The sequence below is a fragment of the Saimiri boliviensis genome, chromosome 13, assembly GCF_048565385.1.
Source record: "Saimiri boliviensis isolate mSaiBol1 chromosome 13, mSaiBol1.pri, whole genome shotgun sequence".
In the NCBI taxonomy this organism is placed as follows: domain Eukaryota; kingdom Metazoa; phylum Chordata; class Mammalia; order Primates; family Cebidae; genus Saimiri; species Saimiri boliviensis.
This window is the reverse complement of record NC_133461.1, coordinates 20,188,721-20,213,501: the sequence shown is the minus strand read 5'-3', so window position 1 is coordinate 20,213,501 and position 24,781 is coordinate 20,188,721. Positions and strand designations below refer to the sequence as shown.

The following is a 24,781-nucleotide window of genomic DNA, read 5'->3' as shown; positions in this document are numbered from 1 at the left end:
ATGGAAATATTTCCATTAAAAACTTTTAATATTTTTACATTTAAGGCACAAATTCAAAGCTATCTAAAAATCTTTGAAGGATTATTGATATCTAAAAATTTTCCTTATTTAAGAAACAGAGTGTGGGTCTGCATGGTAGCTCACACCTGTAATCCCAGTACTTTGGGAGGCTGGGACCCTAGTGAATCACTTGAGGCCAGGGGTTCAAGACCACCGTGGGCAACATGGCAAAACCTCAGTTCTACAAAAAAATGCAAAAAAATTAGTTGGGCCTGATGGTGCACACATGTAGTCCCAGCTACTCAGGAGGCCGAGGTGCGAGGATCACTCAAGCCCGGGAGGCAGAGGTTGCAGTGAGCTGAGATCACACCAGTACACTCCAGCCTGGGTGACATAGCAAGACCCTGTCTTCAAAAAAAAAAAAAGAAAAGAAAAAGAAACCGATTGTTAAACTAACATCATGGAAAAGTGCTGTTTTCTGAAGTTACTCTTACTCATGAATACTAAATATGATCATTATAAAAAGTAGATCAGTAGATAAACACCTAAATTTGAGACCTGATAGTTTTGAATTCTGTATTTAGGATGTGAATCAAGAAGAGGTCAGTTGTTATGGATTTGAATGTTGTGGTCTTCAGTTTTGTAGAAGAAAAAACTCATGTAGTAGTCTTGCTGCTCACTTTTCAATTCTTTTCCATAATGTATATTTTTCTCCCAAACTATGGTATTGCTCCTTAAAAAATTATGTTGTAGGAAAAAAAAAAAAAAAACCTCTAGAGTTAATGTCAGCACTAAAGGCCATGTAGTGTGTCATTTACTGCAAAGAAACTTGCACGTCTACTTTGCGACACACTGTGCTCCATCTTTTTAGTTCAATGGCTAGTATTAAGACAAAAAACCAGTCTACTCTAAAGAGTAGTTGTCAGATATTATTTTGTTTATGCAGTGCACAATCAAGAACCATGTTCTTTGTTTTTATTTGCAGACAAAAAGAATAGGGAGGGAAACAGACTTTTTGTTAAAAGAGTTAAAATGCTGTTACCATTCTTCTCTCTTTAACCTCTCCTTAACTCAACGTTATGGTTGTTGAGAAATAAAAATATCACCATTTTCAAGAAAGAATACCTCATGCACCTCTGTATTAGCCCATTCTCACACTGCCGTAAAGATACTACCTGAGACTGGGTAATTTATAAACATAAGAGGCTTAATTGACTCACATTTCAGCATGGCTGGGGAGGCCTCAAGAAACTTACAGTCACCGTGGACGGTGAAAGGGAAGCAAGGCACATCCTACATGGTGGCAGGAGGGAGAGAGAGCAAGCAGGGGAAATGCCAGACACTTAAATTAACCAGATCTCTTGAGAACTCACTATCAGAACAGCACAGGGGAAACTGTCCCCATGATCCAGTCACTTCCCACCAGGTCCCTCCCCCAATATGTGGGTATTACAGTTCAAGATGAAATTTGGGTGGGGACTCAGCCAACCCGTATCAACCTCTCTCAATTTTATTTAATTTTTTATCCCATTTTTATTGAGTATGTACAGTACAATGTACAGGTCCTAAGTGTACAGTTCAGTGAGTTTTAACATATATATAAAACATGGGTATATGTATCCATTTAACATATATATAGTTACTGACCAGTCTAGATATTTTATATCCAGCTTCTTCCATTCAGCATAACCTTTTTAAGATTTACTCATGTTCAGTGTATCATTAGACAGTCCTGTCTTTTTGCTGAGTAATGTTCCATTGTATGAATTGACTAGTTTGTTTATTCATTCTGTTTACTCATGTCGTTCAGTGTATCATTAGGCAGTCCTGTGTTTTTGCTGAATGATATTCCATTGTATGAATTGACTAGTTTGTTTATTCATTCTGCTATTGATAGACATTTAGTTTGTGTCCAGTTTTGGAATATTATGAAAAAAGCTGCAGTGAACATTCTCATACAAGGTCTTTTCTGGACATATGTTTTATTTCTTTTGGATAGTTACATGGAAGTGGAATTGTTGCGTCATAGAGTAGATATGTGTTGTTGTTTTTTTTTAACTGCCAAAATTTCCAAAGTAGTTTACCATTTTGCATTACCACCAACAGGGTATGAGAATTCAGGTTACTCGCTGCTTATCTTGGCTGACCTCAGTTGTTAGATCTTATTGATGAATTGACCTTTTGATCATTATGAAATAAATGCTTCTTTATCTCTGGTAATCCTCTTTGTTTTGGGGTTTACTTTGTATGATACTAATATAGCCATGGAAAGTTCTTTTTTGTTTTGTTTTGAGAGGGGGATCTTACTCTGTCACCCAGGTTGGAGTGCAGTGGCACAGTCATGGCTCACTGCAACCTCTGCCTCTTAGGCCCAAGTAATCCTCCTACCTTAGCGTTCCAAGTAACTGGGACCACACACATGCACACCACACCTGGCTAGTTTTTTGTATTTTTGGTAGAAACTGGGTTTCTTCATGTTGCCCAGGCTGGTCTCGACCTTCTGAGTTCAAGCACTCTGCCCGCCTCGGCCTCCCGAAGTGCTGGGACTACTGACATGAGCTACCGTGCATGGCCAGCACCGTGGTAGCTTTTTTGAGCTTTTTTGTATAGTATATGTTTTTCATTCTTTTAATTTGGAATGTCTTTGTTTAAAGTTTTATTTCAGATAACAGAATATAGATAAGTGTTGCTTTTTGCTCTAGTCTAGAAAAAAGTCTCTTTTAAGGTGTTTAGACCATTTGCATGTAATATGATTATGTTTCAGTCTGACATCTTGGTGTTTATTTTTGGTCAGTCTCATTTGTTCCCTTTTGATCCTCCTTTCCTGCCCTCTTTTGGATGAAAGAGTATTTTAAAATATTTTTTAAATATTGTATTTTTTAATATTTTTAAAATATTTTAAAATTTTTAATATTTTATCTTTTATTGACTTTATTGTCTTAATGTGATTTTTTGTGGCTGCTTTAGAGATTACAGTATACCTCTTTAACTTATAGTAAACCTTCAAAACATATTCTACCTTAAAATATAAAAACCTGTATAGTGTGCTTTCATTGTGCCCTCCCATTGTATATTTGTCATATTTTACTTCTACATTTACTTTTAAGCAATCTTATAAGGATACATATGTGTGTGTAATTTTTAAAGGTTTTGTCTAAAATATTCACTGACATAGTTACCTGCTGTGGTGCTCTTCAGTCTTTCCTTCTGACATAGGTTGCTGTCAAGTAAAATTTCCCTTCTGGCTGAAGAATTCCTTTTAACACTTTTTATAGTTCAGATCTACTGTTTGTAATAATTTATAAAAATTATTTGTGAAATAATTCGTAGACATATTATCTCAGCATTTGAATTCTTTATCTCTCATTGTCTTCATTTTTGAAGGATATCGTTGCTTATAGGATTTTAGAGCTGTGTTGGTTGGTTTGTTTTCACCACTTTAAAGATGCCATTTCATTGTCTTTTGGCCTCCATTGTTTATCATGGAAATTTGTTTATCCCTTTTGTGATTGTTCCCTTGAATTCTTCCTGCTTGGAGTTTTCTGATTCTTAGACCTGTAAGTTGATATCTTTCATCAATTTTGAATCAATTTTAGCCATAATCTTCAAATATTTTTCTTCTACTTTACTTTCTTTTTGGGTCTTTATGTATATGTTAGACTATTTGATATAGTCCCACAGATCTTGTAAGCTCTGTCCCTTTTTTTTCTTTCCTTTATCTCTTTATTTCCAGTTGGATTTCTTTTAACCTGTTTTTAAGGTTACTGATTCTTTTCTCTGGTGTGACCTGTCTGCTGGAGAGTTTATCAAATGCACTGAAGAGTAAAAATCTTGATATTTTTAATCTCTGTTATTTCCATTTGGCTTTTTTTTTTTTTTTTCCTTGCTGCTGAAATTAAAGTTGATCGCCATCTTCTGTGCAAGTTGATTAACTGCTTTTCTCACCAGGTCCTTTTAGATGTTTATCTTCGAGTTAATATGAGTCTCTCTGATTATTCCAGAATGTAGGCCAGCTCTTTTCTTTTTTTCTTTTTTTTTTTTTTTTACAAGTAAACATGCTTTATTTTAGAAATGTGAGACTGTTTAAACATTAGAAATTTTTTTAAATTATATTTTAAGTTCTGGGGTACATGTGCAGAATGTGCAGTTTGTTACATAGGTATACATGTGGCATAGTGGTTTGCTGCACCCACCAACCCACCATCTACATTAGATACTTCTTCTAATGCTATCCCTTCCCTAGCCCCCCACTCCCAGCCACCCACCAATGGGGTTACATTTTCTTTCTTCTTCATAAGTCTCATAATTATTTATTCAATGCTGAACATTGAGTATAAAAGAAAAATAGGATTAACATACTATATGTTAACATATAACATAGAGATTGAAATTAATATTTTTATGGCCAGGAACTAGACATACCCCTTGTGATGGCTACTACAGCGGGCATATTAGTCCATCCAATTTGTAGTTGTTAGATCTGGGCATTAGATATATTCAGTTTACTGCTGATGGAATTGAGGGTAGAATGAGGATTTCCCTTTGGCAGGACTGAGATTGGCATATCAAGAAGACTTTAGAAACCCCTATTTTACAACTCTAGTGCCAAACTATAAGAGATCTCACTCTACATCCAGACTCTCAGCTTATAGGACCACTGAGGCATTTTTGTTTTCTAACACCACCTGTCTTTCTTTTGTGTCTCGGGTTGGGGTGGGCGGGGCAAGGGGGTGTCTGAGACCCCCTGCCTAGCTGCCCTGCCCCTAGCCAACCTTGAAAAGCAATGGCACTGCATTCACTGAGGGCCTCCTGGGCCTCCAAGAGTTTCCCTCAGGCCTCTGTTGTGCCCTCAGCCTTAAACAGGCCCTGTGGCCCTCATTTCACAAGTGATCTTTTAGCTCTCCTCTCCTCCTTAGCCTTCTGCAAGAGCATTAGAGAAAGACCCAAGAGAGGGAGTTGGTGAGTGAGGCAGAACCTCTTTGCAGCTGGGGTTCCTTGAGGATCTAATTGATCATGCCTGCTAGGGTGACTGCCCATCTGGTTTGCCCAGGACTTTCTAGTCTTAGCACTTTTAAGTGCTGCATTCTGGGAAACCTTTCTATCCTAGGCAAACTGAGACCACTGGTTACCCTAATGCCCCCTCACACTCTGCCTTTAAAAATTTGTAAAACATTCAGCTGGTTTACCCTTCCTTGTCAACTCAGTTCTAAAGACATTAGGTGGGGCCAAACATGGTAGACATTTGAATGGGGTGGGAAGGACTGGAATGACCCAGGGCAGGATATTAAAGCCCTGGTAAGATGTCCGTGTGGGAGTAGAGCAGTGTGCAGAAATAATCCTGATGATTAAGAGAGCAGTGTATATCTTTCTAGACTGTTTCTGTGCATGTAATAATATATTTATAAATGGAATCATATTCAACGAATATTACTGATCACCTGTAATGTGTTAAACACTGAGTTTCATAATGGAGACTTGTTATTGCATAAAATTGACAAGCTTTTTGCCTTCAAGGATTTTAAAGAGTAATAAATGAGTGTTAAGTAAATGATTTCTAATATCTGCCTGGGGTAAAAATGTTAGTAATAACCCACCCATATTTATTCAGTGTGGGTAACAAAACTTAATTCAGTATGCCAAGGAACAGAACATAGAGCTTTCCATGTTGAATGCCAGTATCACTCAAGATGTTAATAAGTTGTTTGCCTCCATCGAAAAGATTCTGCAGCCAAACACATTTGGAAGACACTTGAACTATATTCCTCTCCTTGAGTCACAATGCATACTAACACTTTGAAAGCCTTGGGAAGTCCTGCAATCAAGAAATGTGTTTAACCTGGTTTAACTCAGAATTTTCTCAATTTATTTGTCCACAGCATTCTTTTGTCCACAAAATATCTCTTAATATTTCTATGAGCGCTGTAGTTTTTTGAAACATAGTTTGGGAAATGTTATTAAAGATTGTAACAAATGAAAGGGGAACTTGACACATCTATTTTTTTAATTACAGGAAATTTTTTTATTTTTATTTTTAACCTAGAGATTTTATTTTTTCTTTTAATTTAAGGAAGTGTTGATGGCGTCTCTGAATCCAAGTTGCAAATCTGTGTTGAACCAACTTCCCAAAAGCTGATGCCAGGCAGCACATTGGTTTTACAGTGTGTCGCTGTTGGAAGCCCTATTCCTCACTACCAGTGGTTCAAAAATGAATTACCACTAACACATGAGACCAAAAAGCTATACATGGTAGGAAGCTGATTTGGGGGGCATTTGGGGGAGTTAACATGTATAACAAATGGTACAATTGAAATATATGGTGAACATTAAAACTCATATCCTTTCAAATGTTTTAATGTTTTCAATATTTTTATTTAAAGTCCCTTATGATTTCATATTAATTAGCTCATATCTGCTGAAGTGCTAGACTTTGACTCGGGCTTATATGTAAAACGTCAAATAGTATTGCATGGAACTCAGCACTGTTGAAATCATTGCATCATTTACTTGCTGGTATTTAACCTGGTGAATGGAGCTAACGTAACAATGTCTGAAGTCTTCTGAGATGTTATGTTTTGAAGGGTATTTTTAAAACACAAAATGACTTTCTCCAAGCTATTAAAACTGAAGAGGAAGTATTTACATGTTCTAATATTGATACAGGTGCCTTATGTGGATTTGGAACACCAAGGAACCTACTGGTGTCATGTATATAATGATCGAGAGAGTCAAGATAGCAAGAAGGTAGACATCATCATAGGTAAGAAGTATTCCTTGATGTTCTGACAAGTGGACTATAAGTTATATAAACTGCAACATTTAAGCAAAGAAAATTCTACTTTTTACCCCGTACTATTTATTGATGTGTTAAGTATTAGAAGTTATGTTGCTTATATTGAAATTTGAAAGAATACATACTAAAATCATAATCTAGGTTTACAGAAAGCAAAAAGAACCAGGAAAAGAAAAGCTATTTTATTTAGATCATTTTAGTTAAAGTTTACTTTAAACATTATGATAGGCCGGGCGCGGTGGCTCAAGCCTGTAATCCCAGCACTTTGGGAGGCCGAGGCGGGTGGATCCCGAGGTCGAGAGATAGAGACCATCCTGGTCAACATGGTGAAACCCCGTCTCTACTAAAAATACAAAAAAAATTAGCTGGGCGTGGTGGCGCTTGCCTGTAATCCCAGCTACTCAGGAGGCTGAGGCAGGAGAATTGCTTGAACCCAGGAGGTGGAGGTTGCGGTGAGCCGAGATCGCGCCATTGCACTCCAGCCTGGGTAACAAGAGCAAAACTCCGTCTCAAAAAAAAAAAAAAAAAATTCTAAACATTATGATAAATATGTATTCTTTAAAGCTTTAGCTACAAAAAACTTGATTCAGTGGAAAAAGATGTTTGGCCAGTGGCTCACACCTTTAATCCAATTACTTTTGGAGGCCAAAGGTGGGTGGTTCAGTTGAGCCCAGGAGTTTGAGATGAGCCTGGGCAACATAGTGAGACCCCATCTCTAATATAAATAAATTAGCTAGGCATAATGGCATACACCTGGTCTTAGCTACTTGGGAGGCTAAGGTGGGCAGATTGCTTCAGGCTAGGAAGTAGAATTAGAAATAATAATAAAATAAAAATATTTTTAATAAAACATTTTTAAAAACAAACATTACACAGCTATAAAGGAAAGAAAGATGATTAATCAGCAGTCCCCATTATTAACGGCATAATTTGGGAATTTGTTCCATTTCAGCTTAATATATTTGTAGTTATTGTTCACAGTAGGAGGTATTGATGCATGTGTTGGTTTGCCAACATAGCTCTATGATATTAATCTCTATTTGCTTGATGACTGCCCTTCTTAAGATCATGAATTACAATATATTCAAATTTGTTTTTTCTGAAACAAGGAAGAACAAATGAGGCAGTGGAGTGCACTGAAGGTAGTGTAATTCTTTGGTTTGAAACCAGATCTCCTGCATGCTAGTTACTCTTGGGATTGGTGGAGTGCTCTTAGCTTACTGAGTGCAGTGATGGAAAAAATACAAGCTGTAAGAATGATTTTGATTGAAGAATATTGTATTTTAATCTTCGAAGTTTTATAAATGGACAGACATGATTAAATGACACACTGTTACAATAACTAATCTTCAGTTGACTTTCTATTAATATTACATATAAGAACAAAGTTCCTGCATTGTGTCTTTTGCACTAGTGAACATTAGCAATTAATTGTTAATGTTAATTTTTACCTACATAAAATTTTTAAAAAGATAGGTGGCTATATGATCATGGATATGTTTTAGATTATTTTTTCTGTCCTTTAGCCATGATTAGATGCTCTCAAATGAAATTTAGTTTTTATAAAAGTTTGAAGAGAGATTCATTGTTTAACATATGTTTTAGCAAATATTAAATATTCTATTTCAATATAAAATTAATCAGGATTTTTTTGAAGCTACAAGACTGTAGATTAACCTACCATGTCACCTTTACCAAAATATGTAAAGAGAACTAAAAATCTATTTGAACATAAACTTTTCATTTGTTTTAATTAGCCAAAGCATTGTACTTCAATTGTAATGAGTAAATATTAAAACTTGGATCATCTTTCCTTAGTGTGATGTCAACATTGTTTTGCAAAATTAGGTTTGTGGATGGCAAAGTATTTTTTTCAATTTCTGCCTCTTTGTTTTGTAACTTTAGGCTCCACTTGGGTAAAGTAAGGAAATAATGTTAAATTTTATGTTTTCTGATTTTCCTGTCCTTCGTGTGTCTATGGTATCACTTTGGAATACTATAATTACTGTTTTCATTCTAATAAATAGTTGCGAACAAGAATTCTCTCTTGTAAGGGAGTTCTAATCCCATGATCTGTTAACCCGGTTTGAGGGAAAGAAGCCATGTGAAGAAATCCTAATTAAACTCCTCTCTTCCTCTCTTAATCCTTTTTGCCTAATTGCATGGTTTTTAAAACTTCCTAACATTGGAAACCTTTAAGAATAAATATAAGCTAGCACTGCTGTTTGGCTCCAGGGTGATGCATGTGAATTATCACCTTGCTGTGCTGCTTCTATACCTGCAGTATTCTCTATAATTTTTGCAGTAGCAAGCATACTATTAAATAATAATTTTCAAATAACTATTTAGAACACGTAGAGATGAAAATCAAGTTATGACATTTCTCCAAAAGTCTCAGATGAAAAAATTAGATGCAGATTTTCTATCAAAGTCCACAAAGTTGAGAATTGCATATGAACCATATCCTTTATTTTATATATATGTACATATATATATATATTTATTTATTTATTCTACCTATAGAGCATTAGAGCATAGGTGTCCTCTATTTGAGTTTATGTATTTTGTTAAAGATACTTGATCAGTCATAAAAAAGGAATGAAATTAGTCATTTGCAGCAACATGGATGGAACAGTCATTGTGTTAGGTGAAATAAACCAGACACAGAAAGACAAATATATGTTCTCACTTATATATAAGAGCTTAAAAAGTTGATCTCATGGAGGTAGAGAATAGATTGAGTCTGGTAAGGGGCTTGGGGGCAGATGAAGAGAGTTTGGTTAATAGGTACAGACCTGTAGTTAGAAGGAATAAGTTCTAGTGTTTGATAGCACAGTAAGGTGACTATAGTTAACAATTTACCATGTCTTTCACAATAGCTAGAAGTGAAATGTTCCCCACACAAAGAAGTAAGTGTCTTGAGAGGATGGATATCCTAAATACCCTGATTTGATCATTATACATTTTATGCATGTGTCAAAATATCATATGTATCCCATAAATATGTACAATTATGTATGAAAGAAAAAGATACTTAGGATGAGGGTTGGGGATTGAATAGGTGGATTTTTTGAGGTGGGGACACTGGAACTATTCTGTATGATTAGTGATTAATACATATATACAAATTTTAAACAATCATTTAGGAGGTCAGAGGAGGGAGGACTCAAGATGGAATACAGACTGTGAGAAAAGAACCTGACTGAATTGCAAATGTATGATGCAACCTCACTGAAGAGGGGTGAAAGTACGGTGCTGCTGACCTAAGTAACTAACTGGGAATAAGTTGAGTCTAATACTGAAAGCAAAAGAAATTACACATAATCCATCTGCTGATTCAGACCTTCAATTGATTTTATGTCACATACAAGAATAAAGTTTATACATAAAAAAAATGTATGAATAGTATAACATTTCTAATTTATTGTTAATGTTAATTTTTTTTATCTTCATAAAACTTGAAAGAAATAGATGGCTGTGTCATTGCTTATTTTACCTATCTGTTGGCCATGATAAGATGTCCCATGGGAGTACAGGTTAATTCTGAAACCACTGTTTCTCCCAAAAACACCTTATACCTTGAGAAACTGTGAGTCTAACCATGAGAAAAACATCAGATAAATCTGTCGAGTGACATTCTGCAAAATACCTAACAATTACTCCTCAAAACTGTCAATGTCATCACAGACAAGGAACACCTGAGGAAGTGTCACAACCAAGAAGATGCAAGCCTCAGGAGACACAAGCAAATGTAATGTGATACCCCGAATGGAGTCTTTGAGCAAAAAAAGACCATTCATAATGGTTCACTGGTTTTGACAAATACGCTATTCTAGCATAAGAAGTGACAAATACACCATGCTAACATAAGATGTTAATAGAGAAACCAGATGTGGGGTATATAGGAACTCTCTCTACACTACCTCCACAGTAGTTCTGTAAACCTTAAAATGTTCTAAAATTAAAAGTTTACTTAAAAAAAGATCATTTGAGATTACTATTTTTATTTGCCTGGAATATCTAAAACTATGAATAAATTATGAAAGAGCCTAGTTTTTGTCACTTCATGAAAATAATGATAGCTTAGGAGTTCTAAATGATAAGCACAGCAATAATTAATATTATTTGCTATTCAGTATTTGCATGGCTTCTTCATTTAATTTGAAAAGTTGTAAATTGATAAAACATTATAACATGATTCACTGGCTCAAAACTACTTTGATTAGTCTTAGGCAGGCATCCCCAAACTACAGCTCGAGGGCCACATGCGGCCCCCTGAGGCCATTTATCCAGCCCCCCACCGCTGCACTTCAGGAAGGGGCACCTCTTTCATTGGTGGTCAGTGAGAGGAGCACAGTATGTGGCAGCCCTCCAATGGTCTGAGGGACAGTGAACTGGCCCCCTGTGTAAAAAGTTTGGGGACGCCTGGTCTTAGGCATTTAGATTACTTAATCTATTTTCTCTTATTTTGTTTTAGATGAATTAAATAATCTTGGTCATCCTGGTGAGTAATACAAACATAAAACTTAAATAGTTTTAGATTTTTAAGTTGTTGAATATGGTAAAGATACCATAGGTAGTCTTTTGCTATAGTAATACTACTAACTTTTTTCTCTTTGTTGAAATGATAGAATTTAAGGTTGGAATTAACTACTTACATGAAGTACAATTTCATACAGGTGATAACATTAAAAATACTTTATAAAAACTAAGAGTAGAAAAGAAGTCTTTGAAGTAACATAAAACCTCAAGGTATTTTTCGTCATTTTGTATTTCTGCTTGTATCGTAACAAGGAAGTTAATGGGGGAAGTACATGATCTTTAATCTGAAAGCAGGAAGCAGTGTTTGACAAAGTGATGGGGTAACATTTCTGAACTGATCAGACCCCTGGGACCTTTTTCTCAGTTCCTCAGTCACAGAGCGTATCTGAGCTAGTTGGGTGGGTGCCAATATCTGAAGTAAGAAGTATGTTTGTGGGGATCGTTGACAAGTACAGGTGGGTTGATCAGTAACCATTTCTTAATGAGTGACAATTGGCAAGAGTATGCATAACTCTGTAAGCTAATGTTAATCAGAACACATTTCTGAACACGTTAAGCCTTCAACTGAGATAAAAGGCCTATCAACAGTGAGAACTACATGAAGACACGGGATATCAACATAGTGTAGGCTTTCTGAAAGACAGTGATGAAACCTGCGGATAGATCGAAAATAAAACCTTTCAGGAGTAGACTAAGAAGGTGGTTATGTCATTTAATATTTGTAGAAAGTCCTATTACTTCTCTACTTAGTTCTCATTATTTGAGCATCATTACTAGTTTACTTAGTGTCGTACTCATACTGCATTAGCAAACATCTATTATTGTGAATGCCATTGGGCTGTACTGACTGTATGTAAGCAAATTAGACACAGCAGAAAGTCCCCATTACCTGTGTGTCGTTCTCCTTGTGGTATCCTCAAATTCAAACAAAGCGTCACTGAGACCTGCTTCAAGTAGGTCTTGAACTGTCAAAAAGCATCCTAGTAGTTGTTTCTCTTGGTCTGGATAGAATCCCCTTTCCTAAGTTAGTCTATTAATTCTTGCTGTTCTTTAATGAACATTATGAAAAGTTATTTCAGAAAAACTTTTGTAAATAGCCACCACTAAGATTCTAAAATTTGCATGGCCCTTTCTTTGATTTTCTCCTTATTTCCCACAATTCAAGAAGGATCAAAAATTTAGGTTTAAAAGAAGAATGTTGTAGAGGGAAAGCTTTTAACAGGCTTCAGTGGCATTTATTTTACCGAAAGTACAAAGTTATCTCTCAACAGTAGTGGACACACAACTGATGATACATCTTTCCCTACATGGTGCTCTAGGTTGGGGGAGGGATCTTATTTTATGTATAGTAGATGGTGAAAGCGTAGAATTCAGAATAAGACTTCCTAAGTTAGTATCCAGGTTTGCTACTTACTAGCTTAATAACTTTGGCCAAGTGACTTTATTATCTCTCTGCCTTAATTTCCCTATATATGTGTAATGGGGTTAATAATAGTATGCACCTCATAGGGTAGAATGAGGTTACATTAGATCTGTTACATATAAAGCATGTATAACAGTGCCAGCTAAGGCATCAGGAAATGGTAACTACTGCTACATCTTATTGTGAACACCACCATCAATTTTTTCCATTCAAGAGTGTTTTTATTAAAAATTTGAAGGTTAGAAACTACATTCTGTAAATGCGGCTACTGATGTTATATACTTTTCACATATCTTTAACTCTGGAAATATTTATGCCATGGACAATAGCATCTTACATGTTTTGCTTTTTTATTTTTGCATAGATAATAAAGAGCAAACAACTGACCAGCCTTTGGGTGAGTAGAGCTTTAAAATGCATGATCATAGTATAATTATTATGTTTAACTCCAGAAGGAGGAATTTAAGACATTTTCATTTGACTTTTTAAACAAATATTCAAATAACATTGGGACCAAATGTTTTATTTTTTGTATCTGTAAAAGGTTTAGAAGAGAAGGCTTTAAAATGATTACAAATTCAGTTTCTAGGGTCAAGTCAACTTCTACGGAGTGGTTTGTGTGTTTCTCACAACATGCAAACATGCGTACAAAAAGAAACCTGTACATGCCACGTGGTTAGCATAGAGGAAGAAGTGGTTGGTGCTATTTCTTGATGAGAGAGAGAAATCACAAGTGCTGCAGTAGCTTTAGAATTTGCTTCCCTATCTTCTCCAAAGGGAAGAGAAAAGAATTTAGAATAAAATGTAAATGAACAGTTGCATTTAAGGAATGCCTGAGACAAGAAAATGTAAGGGAGAAAACTTTAGCGATGAAAGTTTAACAGATTAACGTTTAAAGATGATAAAAATAGCTAACATCTTGATGCTGGCAGAAGCCAGATAAAATATGTCTAATGTTTGTCCATTGGATTCAGCTACTGAAGAAGTGATTGTTGGCTTTGAGTGAAGTGTTGAAAGTGCCGAATATGTGTCAGTACGGAGTTATGCTGGGAATTTAAACATGGATACAATGTATAAAATCCTGGAAAAAGAATGATTTAGAATTGAGTAAATGAAGACAGTACATGTTAATTTGTTGGAAAGAAAAGGTGATTTGAAATTAATTAGATAGGGCATATATTCAAAGTGTTTTAGTAGGAGGGGAAAACGTGAGGATATTTACGTCTGAAAAAGAAGTGTCTGTTGAGACTGTAGGTTAGAGTGATCCATCAAAAGAGGACAATTTATAGAGCAAGTTCCTGGAAGAGATGGTAGGGATTTGGGCCAAGGTTGTCCAAAACAACTTCCAAAAACAAGAGAAGTTGTCTTTAATCAGAATGTTGAAACCTCTTTTGAGATTAGAAAGAGATTGGTGAACAAGTAGATTTATTGGAAAGTTGAAGACATTTTTAGTCTGGCTTTTGTTTCTAGGTAATTAGGCATAGTAATATGCTTTAAAGAGTGAGGAAAGAGTAAAGTAAGGCTTAATATAGAACTTATGCCAGGGAAGAGGCTTAGAAGCTGAAGAAAATGGAAGCAAGTTGACCAGTCAACCTTGATCTACAAGTGAATGTGTATTGAGAGAGTCCAACTGAGACTTTTAAAAATTAAGAATTTATAGGCCGGGCGTGGTGGCTCAAGCCTGTAATCCCAGCACTTTGGGAGGCCGAGGCAGGTGGATCACGAGGTCGAGAGATCGAGACCATCCTGGTCAACATGGTGAAACCCCGTCTCTACTAAAAGTGCAAAAAATTAGCTGGGCATGGTGGCACATGCCTGTAATCCCAGCTACTCAGGAGGCTGAGGCAGGAGAATTGCCTGAACCCAGGAGGTGGAGGTTGCGGTGAGCCGAGATCGCGCCATTGCACTCCAGCCTGGGTAACAAGAGCGAAACTCCGTCTCAAAAAAAAAAAAAAAGAATTTATAATGATTTAGATAAGTTTGTGTGTTTTTTGTTTTGTTTTGTTTTTAGCAGAATTCAGCTTTAAAATAGAGAAGATGGGCTGGGCGTACTGGTACACGCCTGTAATCCCAGCTACTTGGGAGGCTGAGACATGAGAATCACTTGAACCCAGGAGGCAAAGGTTGCAGTGAGCCAAGATCATGCCACTGCACTCCAGCCTATGTGACAGAGTGAGACTTTGTCTCAAAAAAAAAAAAAAAAAAAAAAAAAGGCCTTGAAAAAGTTAATAAGCTGGGAGAAAATGAAGGAGTCAGGAGATTTGTAAAGTTCACCAAGTTAGAAGAGTAGTAGAATGAGTAGTAGAGGGCAAATCTGTTAAAAGCATAGGAAATTGCTAGGATTACAGAAAGGAAATATATTATTTTAGTTTTCAGAGGTGGAGCAGCTTAGGTTGATGTAAAGTCCAAGCCATGCTCATGGAATCAGGAGGCAGTGAAGGTGAAGGTGCTTGATGTTGATGAGGACAAGGGACTGTGAATTACCACCTTAAAAAAACCTGCTATGAGGTCCAGGTGCAGTGGCTCACACCTGCAATCCCAATGCTTTGGGAGGCCGAGGTGGGTGGATCACCTGAGGTGAGGAGTTTGAGACAAGCCTGGCCAATATGGTGAAACCCCAACTCTACTAAAAATAGGAAAAAAAAAATTAGCCAGGTGTGGTGGCACACACCTGTAGTCCCAGATACTCCTGAGGCTAAGGCAGAGGAATTGCTTAAACCCGGGAGGCAGCAGTTCTAGTGAGCAGAGATCACACCACTGCACTCCAGCTTGGGCAACAGAGCAAGACTCTGTCTCCAAAAAAAAAAAAACTTTTAAGTTTTATTCATAGTGGTAAGTTTTCATGTATTCCAGTGTCATGATCTTTTCTTTACATCTCCAGACCTCACTAAGAAATACCTACTAAAATAGTGTTCTGAACAAAGGCATAGCCATCATATTCTGTAGTGAGGAGCATACATATGTCTTAGGTACACAAAATGACAAGATTCAAATGTGACTGGATTAGTTGTTGAAGATGGTTTAATCACAAGTATGCATTTAGTAGTAATACTAATAAACTAAGTGTTTTCACCTAGAGAAATGTATAATTTAACCCTGGGATGTAGATATCTTTCCTCATTTTTAGTAGATGAAAATTTAAAACTCTGTTTAATAAAATTTGCTCAGGATCTTATAATTTAGTAGTTGAGACAGGATTGAAACCCAGCTGTCTCTCACTCCATAGCCTTTGTTAGCTCCATTATGCCAGGTATTCTTTCTCAAACACGTCCCAATTGAAATAACAAGATAAATGGAATATCAGGTCAACTTCTGTCATTGAAGTCCACCAAACATTTATCTAATGTTTCATCTGTGCTTTATGACAGGCATTTCCCACCCCCAGCTGTGGACCACTACGGGGCCATGGCCTGTTAGGACTAAGACACACAGCAGGAGGCGAGTGAGCAAGCATTACCACCTGAGCTCTGCCTCCTGTCAGATCAGCAGCTGATTCTCACAGGAGCGTGAACCCTGTTGTGCACTCTTCAGGAGAATCTAACTAATGCCTGATGATCTGAGATGGAACAATTTCATCTCAAAAGCACCCCTCCCCTGACACCGTTCATGGAAAAATTGTCTTCCACAGAACTGGTCCCTGGTGTGCCAGAAAGGTTGCGGACCGCTGCTTACTGACGTAAGAGAACCAGCCTTGGTTTGTGAATTCAAGGCCTTGGGATACTAATAGGAGATGGACATTAAATGAATAATATAGTACATGATATATGCCTGGTAGAAATATGTAAAGAATCTATAAATTGTTCATAGAAGATGGTGATGAGATTAGTCTAGCAGAGTCAGTTTACCTAAGAGGCAGAGCGAAGGTGAGGATTTTCAGGGATGAGTTGGGAGATCTCAAGGGGATAAAATGAAAATGTGTGTTTAAGGCAGTTAAGATGAGTGTTCATTCAGAAATGAAGGAGGTGGGAAAAAGGGAGAAGACGTGGTGAGGATGGAGGCATGAAATAGATGGTGCGGGTGAGGAGCAAATAGTTCAGAATTGCTGGAAGGTAGAAAATAGGGAAGGAGCGGCTGGAGGCTATACTGTTAATGTAGTTATCTATTGCTGAATAACATTGCAAAATTTACTAGCTTAAGAACAGCATCGGTTTTATTATCTCTCTTGGTTCTGTGGGTTGGACTGGGTTTAGCAGATGGTGGTTCTGCCGGTCTTTCTTGAGGTCTCTTACACAGTTGCAGTCAGATGTGGCTGAGACTGCAGCATTCAAGATGGCTTCGCTAACGTCCCTGGCGCCTTAGTGGGGATTGGTGAAAGACTGTGAAGACTATGAAAAATTGCTCTCGCGCGCGCGCTCTCTCTCTCTCTCATTCTCTCTCCCCATCTCTCTCTCTCTCTCTCTCTCTCTCTCTCTCTCTCTCTGTCCCTCTCCTTGTCTTTCTCTCTGTCCTCCCCTCCCCTCCCACCCCACAAACTTCTTTCTCTTCCTTTCTCTCTCCCTCTTTCCCTAGGTTCCTTCTCCCTTCCTGAGTGGTCTCTCCATGTAGCTGCTTTCTCTATGCCGTGGCTGGATCTCCAGAGTGGAAACTGTCAGAGATTCTTAAGGTTTAGACCCTGAACTGGCAGAGTGTCACACATCGTATGTTGCTCAAAGAAAGTCACAATACAGCCCACATTCACAGGTGGGGGTGACTGTACTACACAAGGGCAAGGATACTGTGGTTTGTTGGGGGCCACCTGTAACCACAGCTGGAAAGGTCGGCATGGAGTAGGATGTGAATGGCCTTGGATGCCCAGCTACACCAGCATTCTAACCCCCAGCCACTGCTTCCCTGGTCCTCTACCTTCCAGCAATACCCAGTTGCCTGTTCCTCACCCACACCAGCAGACTGGGACTTGATTTTGTAGGACATGGAGAGTCACTAAGAGATTCAATACATGTGATTTTTAAACACATACTTAATAGCCTTTACCACATGACAGGTCCTTTTCTAGGTGCTTCTAAATATTAACTCATTTTAGATAAGTAGCATAATAATTAGAATTACTAGACACGGGATTAATGATATAACACTGTTTTTGAAGAATATATTAATCTTTGGAAGATGTTGAGGATCATGAGTTAAAATGTCTTTCTGAAGTGGCTTCATTACTCTTTTGCTTAATCCACTGGCATTTTTCTTTCATTTTTTCAACAAATGATTTTGTTCAAGAAGTTGTAGGTGGTTCTTACAGTAAATGTTTTTCTACAAAAAATCTTTCATTTATGTTATCACTTGATAACCATTACAAATTGCTTTATATTTGCTGTCTTGAAGCTTTTATTTCTCACTTTTACCTCCTCAAATTTAAGTGTTATTGTTTGTTTCTGTGTCGTGTCTTTGAAGTCTGATTTTTCCTCTGCCTTTCTACTGCTTCTCGATCTTACATCTACCCCAGTTCACCCATCACCCAGGAACTGTTTATCAAGTAGATTGGACAGGTAAGACTGACTTAATCACCATCTTTTTCACTGTTAAAGTCAAGGAAATGCTCTAAGACATCTTAGGAACTAGCTATTAAAAATTATCATTGGAGAAAAATTTTAGAAGTGTTATAGACAGTTATGTATACATGTATTTTAAGACCTGTAGTTCACAAACTCTTGAACCCTTCCATTCTGTAAACTATACCAAGTGTTCTTTCCCATATAGATAACAAAACCAGTGAATAAAGATTTTTTTTTTAATTTTTAATTTTTTTTTTTTGAGACAGAGTTTCACTCTTGTTACCCAGGCTGGAGTGCAATGGCGTGATGTCGGCTCACCGCAGCCTCCGCCTCCTGGGTTCAGGCAATTCTCCTGCCTCAGCCTCCTGAGTAGCTGGGATTACAGGCACGCGCCACCATGCCCAGCTAATTTTTTGTATTTTTAGTAGAGATGGGGTTTCACCATGCGGACCAGGATGGTCTCGATCTCTTGACCTCGTGATCCACCCACCTCGGCCTCCCAAAGTACTGGGATTATAGGCTTGAGCCACCGCGCCCAGCTGAATAAAGATTTGATAGCAGCAAAAACATCCCCTGATGCTTAGTTTGGCAGTTAATTTTATTTTCCTAAAGACCCAGTGATTTCTTCTTATTATATACTTATAGTTGTTTTCTACCAATAAGAATCTATGATGTGTATAATTAATGGAAAAATGGAATGATTTACAAGCATTTTACCATCTCAGTAACTTTGGTAACCTCTTGCTGTAAACCTGTGATTTGAGCTATAATGATGTAAACCAGAGACAATGCGTTTTCTCATTTCCCCTTCAGAAGATTGATCTGAGTCTGTCACTCTGTTGAGGTTGTGTCTGGATTCTAATAGCGCTGATGGACCCACGAAAAATGTGCTATGAACAGTCTTGCTATAGTGGGTACTTCAGTGTAAGAATACGATTTTATTTTTATTTTTATTTATTTATTTTTTTTTTTTTGAGATGGAGTTTCGCTCTTGTTACCCAGGCTGGAGTGCAATGGCGCGATCTCGGCTCACCACAACCTCCACCTCCTGGGTTCAGGCAATTCTCCTACCTCAGCCTCCTGAGTAGCTGGGATTACAGGCACGCACCACCATTCCCAGCTAATTTTTTGTATTTTTAGTAGAGACGGGGTTTCACCATGTTGACCAGGATGGTCTCGATCTCTTGACCTCGTGATCCACCCGCCTTGGCCTCCCAAAGTGCTGGGATTACAGGCTTGTACCACCGCGCCCGGCCCACGATTTTATTTTAAAAGAAACTTTAGAAAAGAAATACAAGTGATGTTAAGTTTTACGCTGCCTCCTGTTGAAATCCATGCTGAGTATTCTCAGCTTTTCCATTGAATTAAAAATGTGGCTTAAGTATCATTTCACTTTTATGTATAGTCATAAGACTGGGCAGTTTGCTAGAAATTTCTGAATATGTACATATAGAATAAAGATGACATGATGTAAAATTATTGAGGCTTTTAACAAAGTAGAGTTTTTTGTCCTTTCAGAGAGTCACGTTCTTCAAAGTTGATGCTGGTTTTTAACACTAGATTTAAGTGTTCTATAGAAAGAAAAGAAATTACAACAGAGAGATATTTGGTGAAGTAATCATCTCAATGATAGGAAACATCTGAAATTATATATTGTATATATCAAGTCAGCAATGTGATTATTCATGCCAGTTTCAAATTCATAAGAGTAGTGTTCATAATAACTTACAATAAAACTACTTAGCAGCACTTTGTGGCAGGGGTTGGCCTGCATCACAGCGGGTGGCAGGCAGCTCTTCAGTCAGTTGGCTGGTGCTGCAGGTACTCTCGTCACCCTGTCTCTCTGCTCCCCGGCATTCCCATCACTGCTGCCTACCACGACAGGTGCTACACATGCCTCACTGTCAGCCCTCCAGAAAAAAAGCCATCCTGGGCTCTTACTGTCATTGATGGTCTTGAGGTTTGGGGGGGTGTGTGTTTTTTAATATTTTAATTGTTTTTCCTCTCTTTCATACCAGTGGATTTTGAGTTTTTAACCATTGACCCCATTCTAGACTATCAAAGAAAGGTAAAGTGTTGAAGACCTCATAAGCACTAAGCTATGTCCAGCCTTCCACACTGTTTTAGATGGGCTACATACCTGGTTAAGCTAGCTGCTCCTTTTTAAGGCATAAGTGTAGATCTTTATTTCCTCTTACGAACAGAAACATTGTTTCTATCAGAATACATTATCTTTGAGCAAAGTCTCAGTGCATTAAGTTCAAAAAAATGAACTTTTAAGGTACTTACACACAAAATCTTCACATACCCCTGAAATAGCCTCATCTGAGTCAAATGGGGAGTATTTTTAAAAGGAGACAGTAATATATCCACATGGCGACTGCAGAAACCAAGAATACAGTACATGCCAAGTCCTCTCTCTCTTTGGTTATTTCCCCTCATTCACTCTGATGTGAATTCTTCCTGTCCCTTTTCTAGTTATTTATCTGGTTTTTAGCCTCTTTCATTCTCAGTAAAACAGAACCTAATTTGATGGAAACCCAATTTCAAATACTCCTTAAGTTTTCTCAAAAATTTCAGTTTGATGTTTTTAGCCTCTTTGTTCCTCAGAGAATATTGGTCTGCTATGTAAGTAGTTCTAAAATGAAATTGAATAATTAAATCTTATTTGAAATGAAATAATGCAATCTTAAAGTATATTTTTCTGGTATAATACCATTTCCATAGGTTGTGTTTTAATCTTTGTATCTTCTTTAAACATCCTCTTTTTTTTTTTTTTCCCCCACAGCGAAGGACAAGGTTGCCCTTTTGATAGGAAATATGAATTACTGGGAGCACCCCAAGCTCAAAGCTCCTTTGGTGGATGTGTACGAATTGACTAACTTACTGAGACAGCTGGACTTCAAAGTCGTTTCACTGTTAGATCTCACTGAATATGAGATGCGTAATGCTGTGGATGAGTTTTTACTCCTTTTAGACAAAGGAGTATATGGTAAGATATTTATAATGTTTGCTTTTACAATTATCCATTATTATTTTCACTATGCAAGTTAGGTTAACAGTTGAAAATCAGATAAATGTAAACACACTGTTGAATCGAAGAGTTTTATTTTTCTTATTAAAATGATACATTTGATTTTCATTCCATCTGAATAACTAATTAGCTTCATGTCTTTACTTTTATGTTTCTTGTTTTGTTAAAAAATATTGTTCTTAATAGAATTCTTACCTGTCTTTTGTGATTTTTTTTGATAGAGCCACAGTATAGTAAAGCTTGATGACTACACAGCAAAATTTACATTCATATGTGTAAAATACTTTAGTATGTGGAGTTTTCTTTGGGGGGTTAGCATAAAAGGTTCTAGTAGAATGTATATTTTGTGTTTCCTTTTCCTATTTTTTTTTTTTTTTTTTTTTTTTTTTTAGACAGAGTTTCACTCTCGTTACCCAGGCTGGAGTGCAATGGCGTGATCTCGGCTCACTGCAACCTCCGCCTCCTGGGTTCAAGCAGTTCTTCTGCCTCAGCTTCCTGGGTAGCTGGGTCTACAGGCACGTGCCACCATGCCCAGCTAATTTTTGTATTTTTAGTAGAGACGGGGTTTCACCATGTTGACCAGGATGGTCTCGATCTCTTGATCTCGTGATCCACCCGCCTCAGCCTCCCAAGGTGCTGGGTTTATAGGCGTGAGCTACCGCGCCCAGCCTCCTTTTCCTAACTCTTGCATGGCATTTTCTAGTCTTTTAGTGGGAACTAGAATTTAACAAGGAAATGGTGGACAGGGCATCTAAAAACAATTGATAAATGAAAGTTCTATAGAGATATGCTTAGAAATGTACCTCTACAAAAATTCCAACAATAAATATTTAATGGTTATTTTCCCATTCTTTCACTCAAATATGTTAAGAACACTACATATGTGGTAAAGAATTTCAAAAGAGACAGTGTGCTGTCAGTAGCAAATCATTTCTTGGGTGATTTATGGATTTTCATATGGGAAGGCCAGCTGTCAAGCTCCTCTGAACCATGTTTTACAAGATTGTGCTTCCGTGACATTGTGCAGTAACATCGGACTGCCAGGGAAGTGAAATTTCCAGGCGAGTTGTTGGGCATGCAAGTGATAAACACAGGGTGCCGATTTGGCTTCTGTATCTTTCCAGTTTTTTTTTTTTAATAATTTCTGAATTTATTATTATTTATAAGATTGATATGTTAAGGCAAGTTTGGTTAGAATTTTTAATGGTTTTCAAAGTAGAATTTCTCATGGAACAAAAGCTCTTTTTTGTTTGTTTTTTTTGTAAGATTTATCACACTGTATAAGGGATGGGGAAAAGTCTTAAAATCTTACTAATGAGTTTCCTTCTCTAAATAGTGAAGATTTAGAGAAAGGCAAATGAAGTTAACAAGGTAACACCTCAAATGTGAGATTTCGGCCATTAGGCTGGTGTTCATATAACTTTGCTTATAAGTCTATGGAATGATGACTATTGGTTGAATTCATCCATTTTTCTTACGAAAATATGAAAGAACATGCTATCCAAATATGCTACTTTGGTAACTGGCTTATACAGGTTGAGATTTCTAATCGGAATATCCAAGGTCTAAAACTTTTTGAGTGCCAACATGATGCCACAAGTGGAAAATTTTACACCTTATGTCATAAGGAGTTGCAGTTAAAACTTTGTATCATGCACAAAATTATTTAAAATATTGTATAAAATTACCTTCAGTCTGTGTGTATAAGGTGTATATGGAACATAAATGAACCCAGGCATGGTGGCTCATGCCTGTAATCTCAGCCCTTTGGGAGGCCAAGGTGGGTGGATCACTTGAGCCCAGGAGTTCAAGAACAGCCTGGGCAACATGGTGAAACCCCATCTCTACTAAAAGCACAAAAATTGGGCTGGAAGCAGTGGCTTACACCTGTAATCCCAGCACTTTGGGAGGCCAAGGTGGGCAAATCACCTGAGGTCAGGAGTTCGAGACCAGCCTGTCCAACATGGTAAAAACCCCATCTCTACTAAAAATGTATGGTGGCAGGTACCTGTAATACCAGATACTTGGGAGGATGAGGCAGGAGAATGGCTTGCAGTAAGCTGAGATCACACCACTGCACTTCAGTCTGAGTGACAGAGTGAGACTCTATCTCAAAAAAACAAAACAAAACAAAACTTAGCTGGGCGTGGGGGTGTGTGCCTGTAATCCCAGCTACTCAGGAGGCTGAGACACGAGAATTGCTTGAACCCAGGAGGCAGAGACTGCAGTGAACCGAGATTGTGTTTCTGCACTCCAGCCCAGGTGACGGAATGAGACTTGGTCTTTCAGTCTCACAAAAAAAAAAAAAAAGAAAGAAAAAAGAAACATAAGGCTGGGCGCGGTGGCTCATGCCTAATAATCCCAGCACTTTGGGAGTCTGAGGTGGGCAGATCACAAGGTCAGGAGATTGAGACCATCCTAGCCAACGTAGTGAAACCCCGTCTCTACTAAAAATACGAAAATTAACTGGGCATGGTGGCACGTGAATGTAAGCCCAGCTACTTGAGAGGCTGAGGCAGGAGAATCACTTGAACCAGGGAGTCGGAGAGTGCAGTGAGCTGAGATCGCGCCACTGCACTCCAGCCTGGAGACAGAGCAAGACGCTGTCTCAAAAAAAAAAAAAAAGGAAAAAAAAGCATAAATGAATTTTGTTTTTAGACTTGGGTGGCATCCCCAAGATACCTCATTATGTATATGTAAATATTCCAAAATTTGAAGAAGAAAAAAATCTGAAACACTTCTGGTCCCAGGTCTTTCAGATAAAGGATACTCAATCTGTATTTTCAAGCTGGCATCAGGTGTGTTGTTTGTTTTTGTATTATACAGTTGATCTCAGCTTTTAAGGTGCCTACATGGCGTAAATTAGCAAAAGGCTTCCAAAACTTCACTAGAAGTGTGAGGTGAAGAAAAAAATACCAGTTTAGGTTTCTGTATTGGTGAAGTATTTAAAGATTGACAGCATTATATGAAGAATTATTACCTTGGTTGTTTATTCTTGTTTCTTACTGATATTTTCACCTTGGCTTTTAAACCCTTTGTTTGGCTTTTTAAACCAAATCCTGTGGCCAGGGCATGGTGGTTCACGCCTGTAATCCCAGTAATTTGGGGGGTTGAGGCAGACAGATGACCTGAGGTCAGGAGTTTGAGACCAGCCTGGCCAACATGATAATAAAACCCCAACTCTACTAAAAATACAGAAATTAGCCCAGAGTGGTGGTGGGTGCCTGTAATCCTAGCTACTCAGGAGGCTGAAGCAGAAGAATCACTCAAACCTGGGAGGGTAAGGTTACGGTGAGCCGAGATCACACCACTGCATTCCAGCCTGGGCAACAGAGTGAGACTGTGTCTCAAAAATACAAAAACAAATTCTTTAGTTGCCCCTGTGAAGTAGAGAACCAGAAATATTAAAACTTGTGACAAGATTACAGTTTGGGATGAAGCTTTGCCCCAATATAAAAACATCATCTTGGAGTACAAAATAAAGAAGCATGTTAAAGCAAAATATC

The 24,781-nt window shown here is 37.6% G+C and overlaps 1 protein-coding gene across 5 annotated transcripts in view; it reads left to right on the top strand.

Annotated features, from left to right (window-relative positions):
- The window catches only part of MALT1 (MALT1 paracaspase), an 85,581-nt gene that overhangs the window by 31,229 nt on the left and 29,571 nt on the right, over positions 1-24,781 (top strand). Inside the window, exons 5-12 of one of the 5 annotated variants that reach the window (XM_074383341.1) lie at positions 6,068-6,246; positions 6,661-6,757; positions 7,900-7,932; positions 11,268-11,294; positions 13,120-13,152; positions 17,265-17,358; positions 18,141-18,235; positions 21,030-21,233. In XM_074383341.1, the coding sequence (XP_074239442.1) occupies positions 6,068-6,246; positions 6,661-6,757; positions 7,900-7,932; positions 11,268-11,294; positions 13,120-13,152; positions 17,265-17,358; positions 18,141-18,235; positions 21,030-21,233 (762 nt within the window). The remainder of the gene's footprint in view (positions 1-6,067; positions 6,247-6,660; positions 6,758-7,899; positions 7,933-11,267; positions 11,295-13,119; positions 13,153-17,264; positions 17,359-18,140; positions 18,236-21,029; positions 21,234-24,781) is intronic. The other 4 variants (XM_074383343.1, XM_039463853.2, XM_039463854.2 and 1 more) reach the window with 4 other exon arrangements.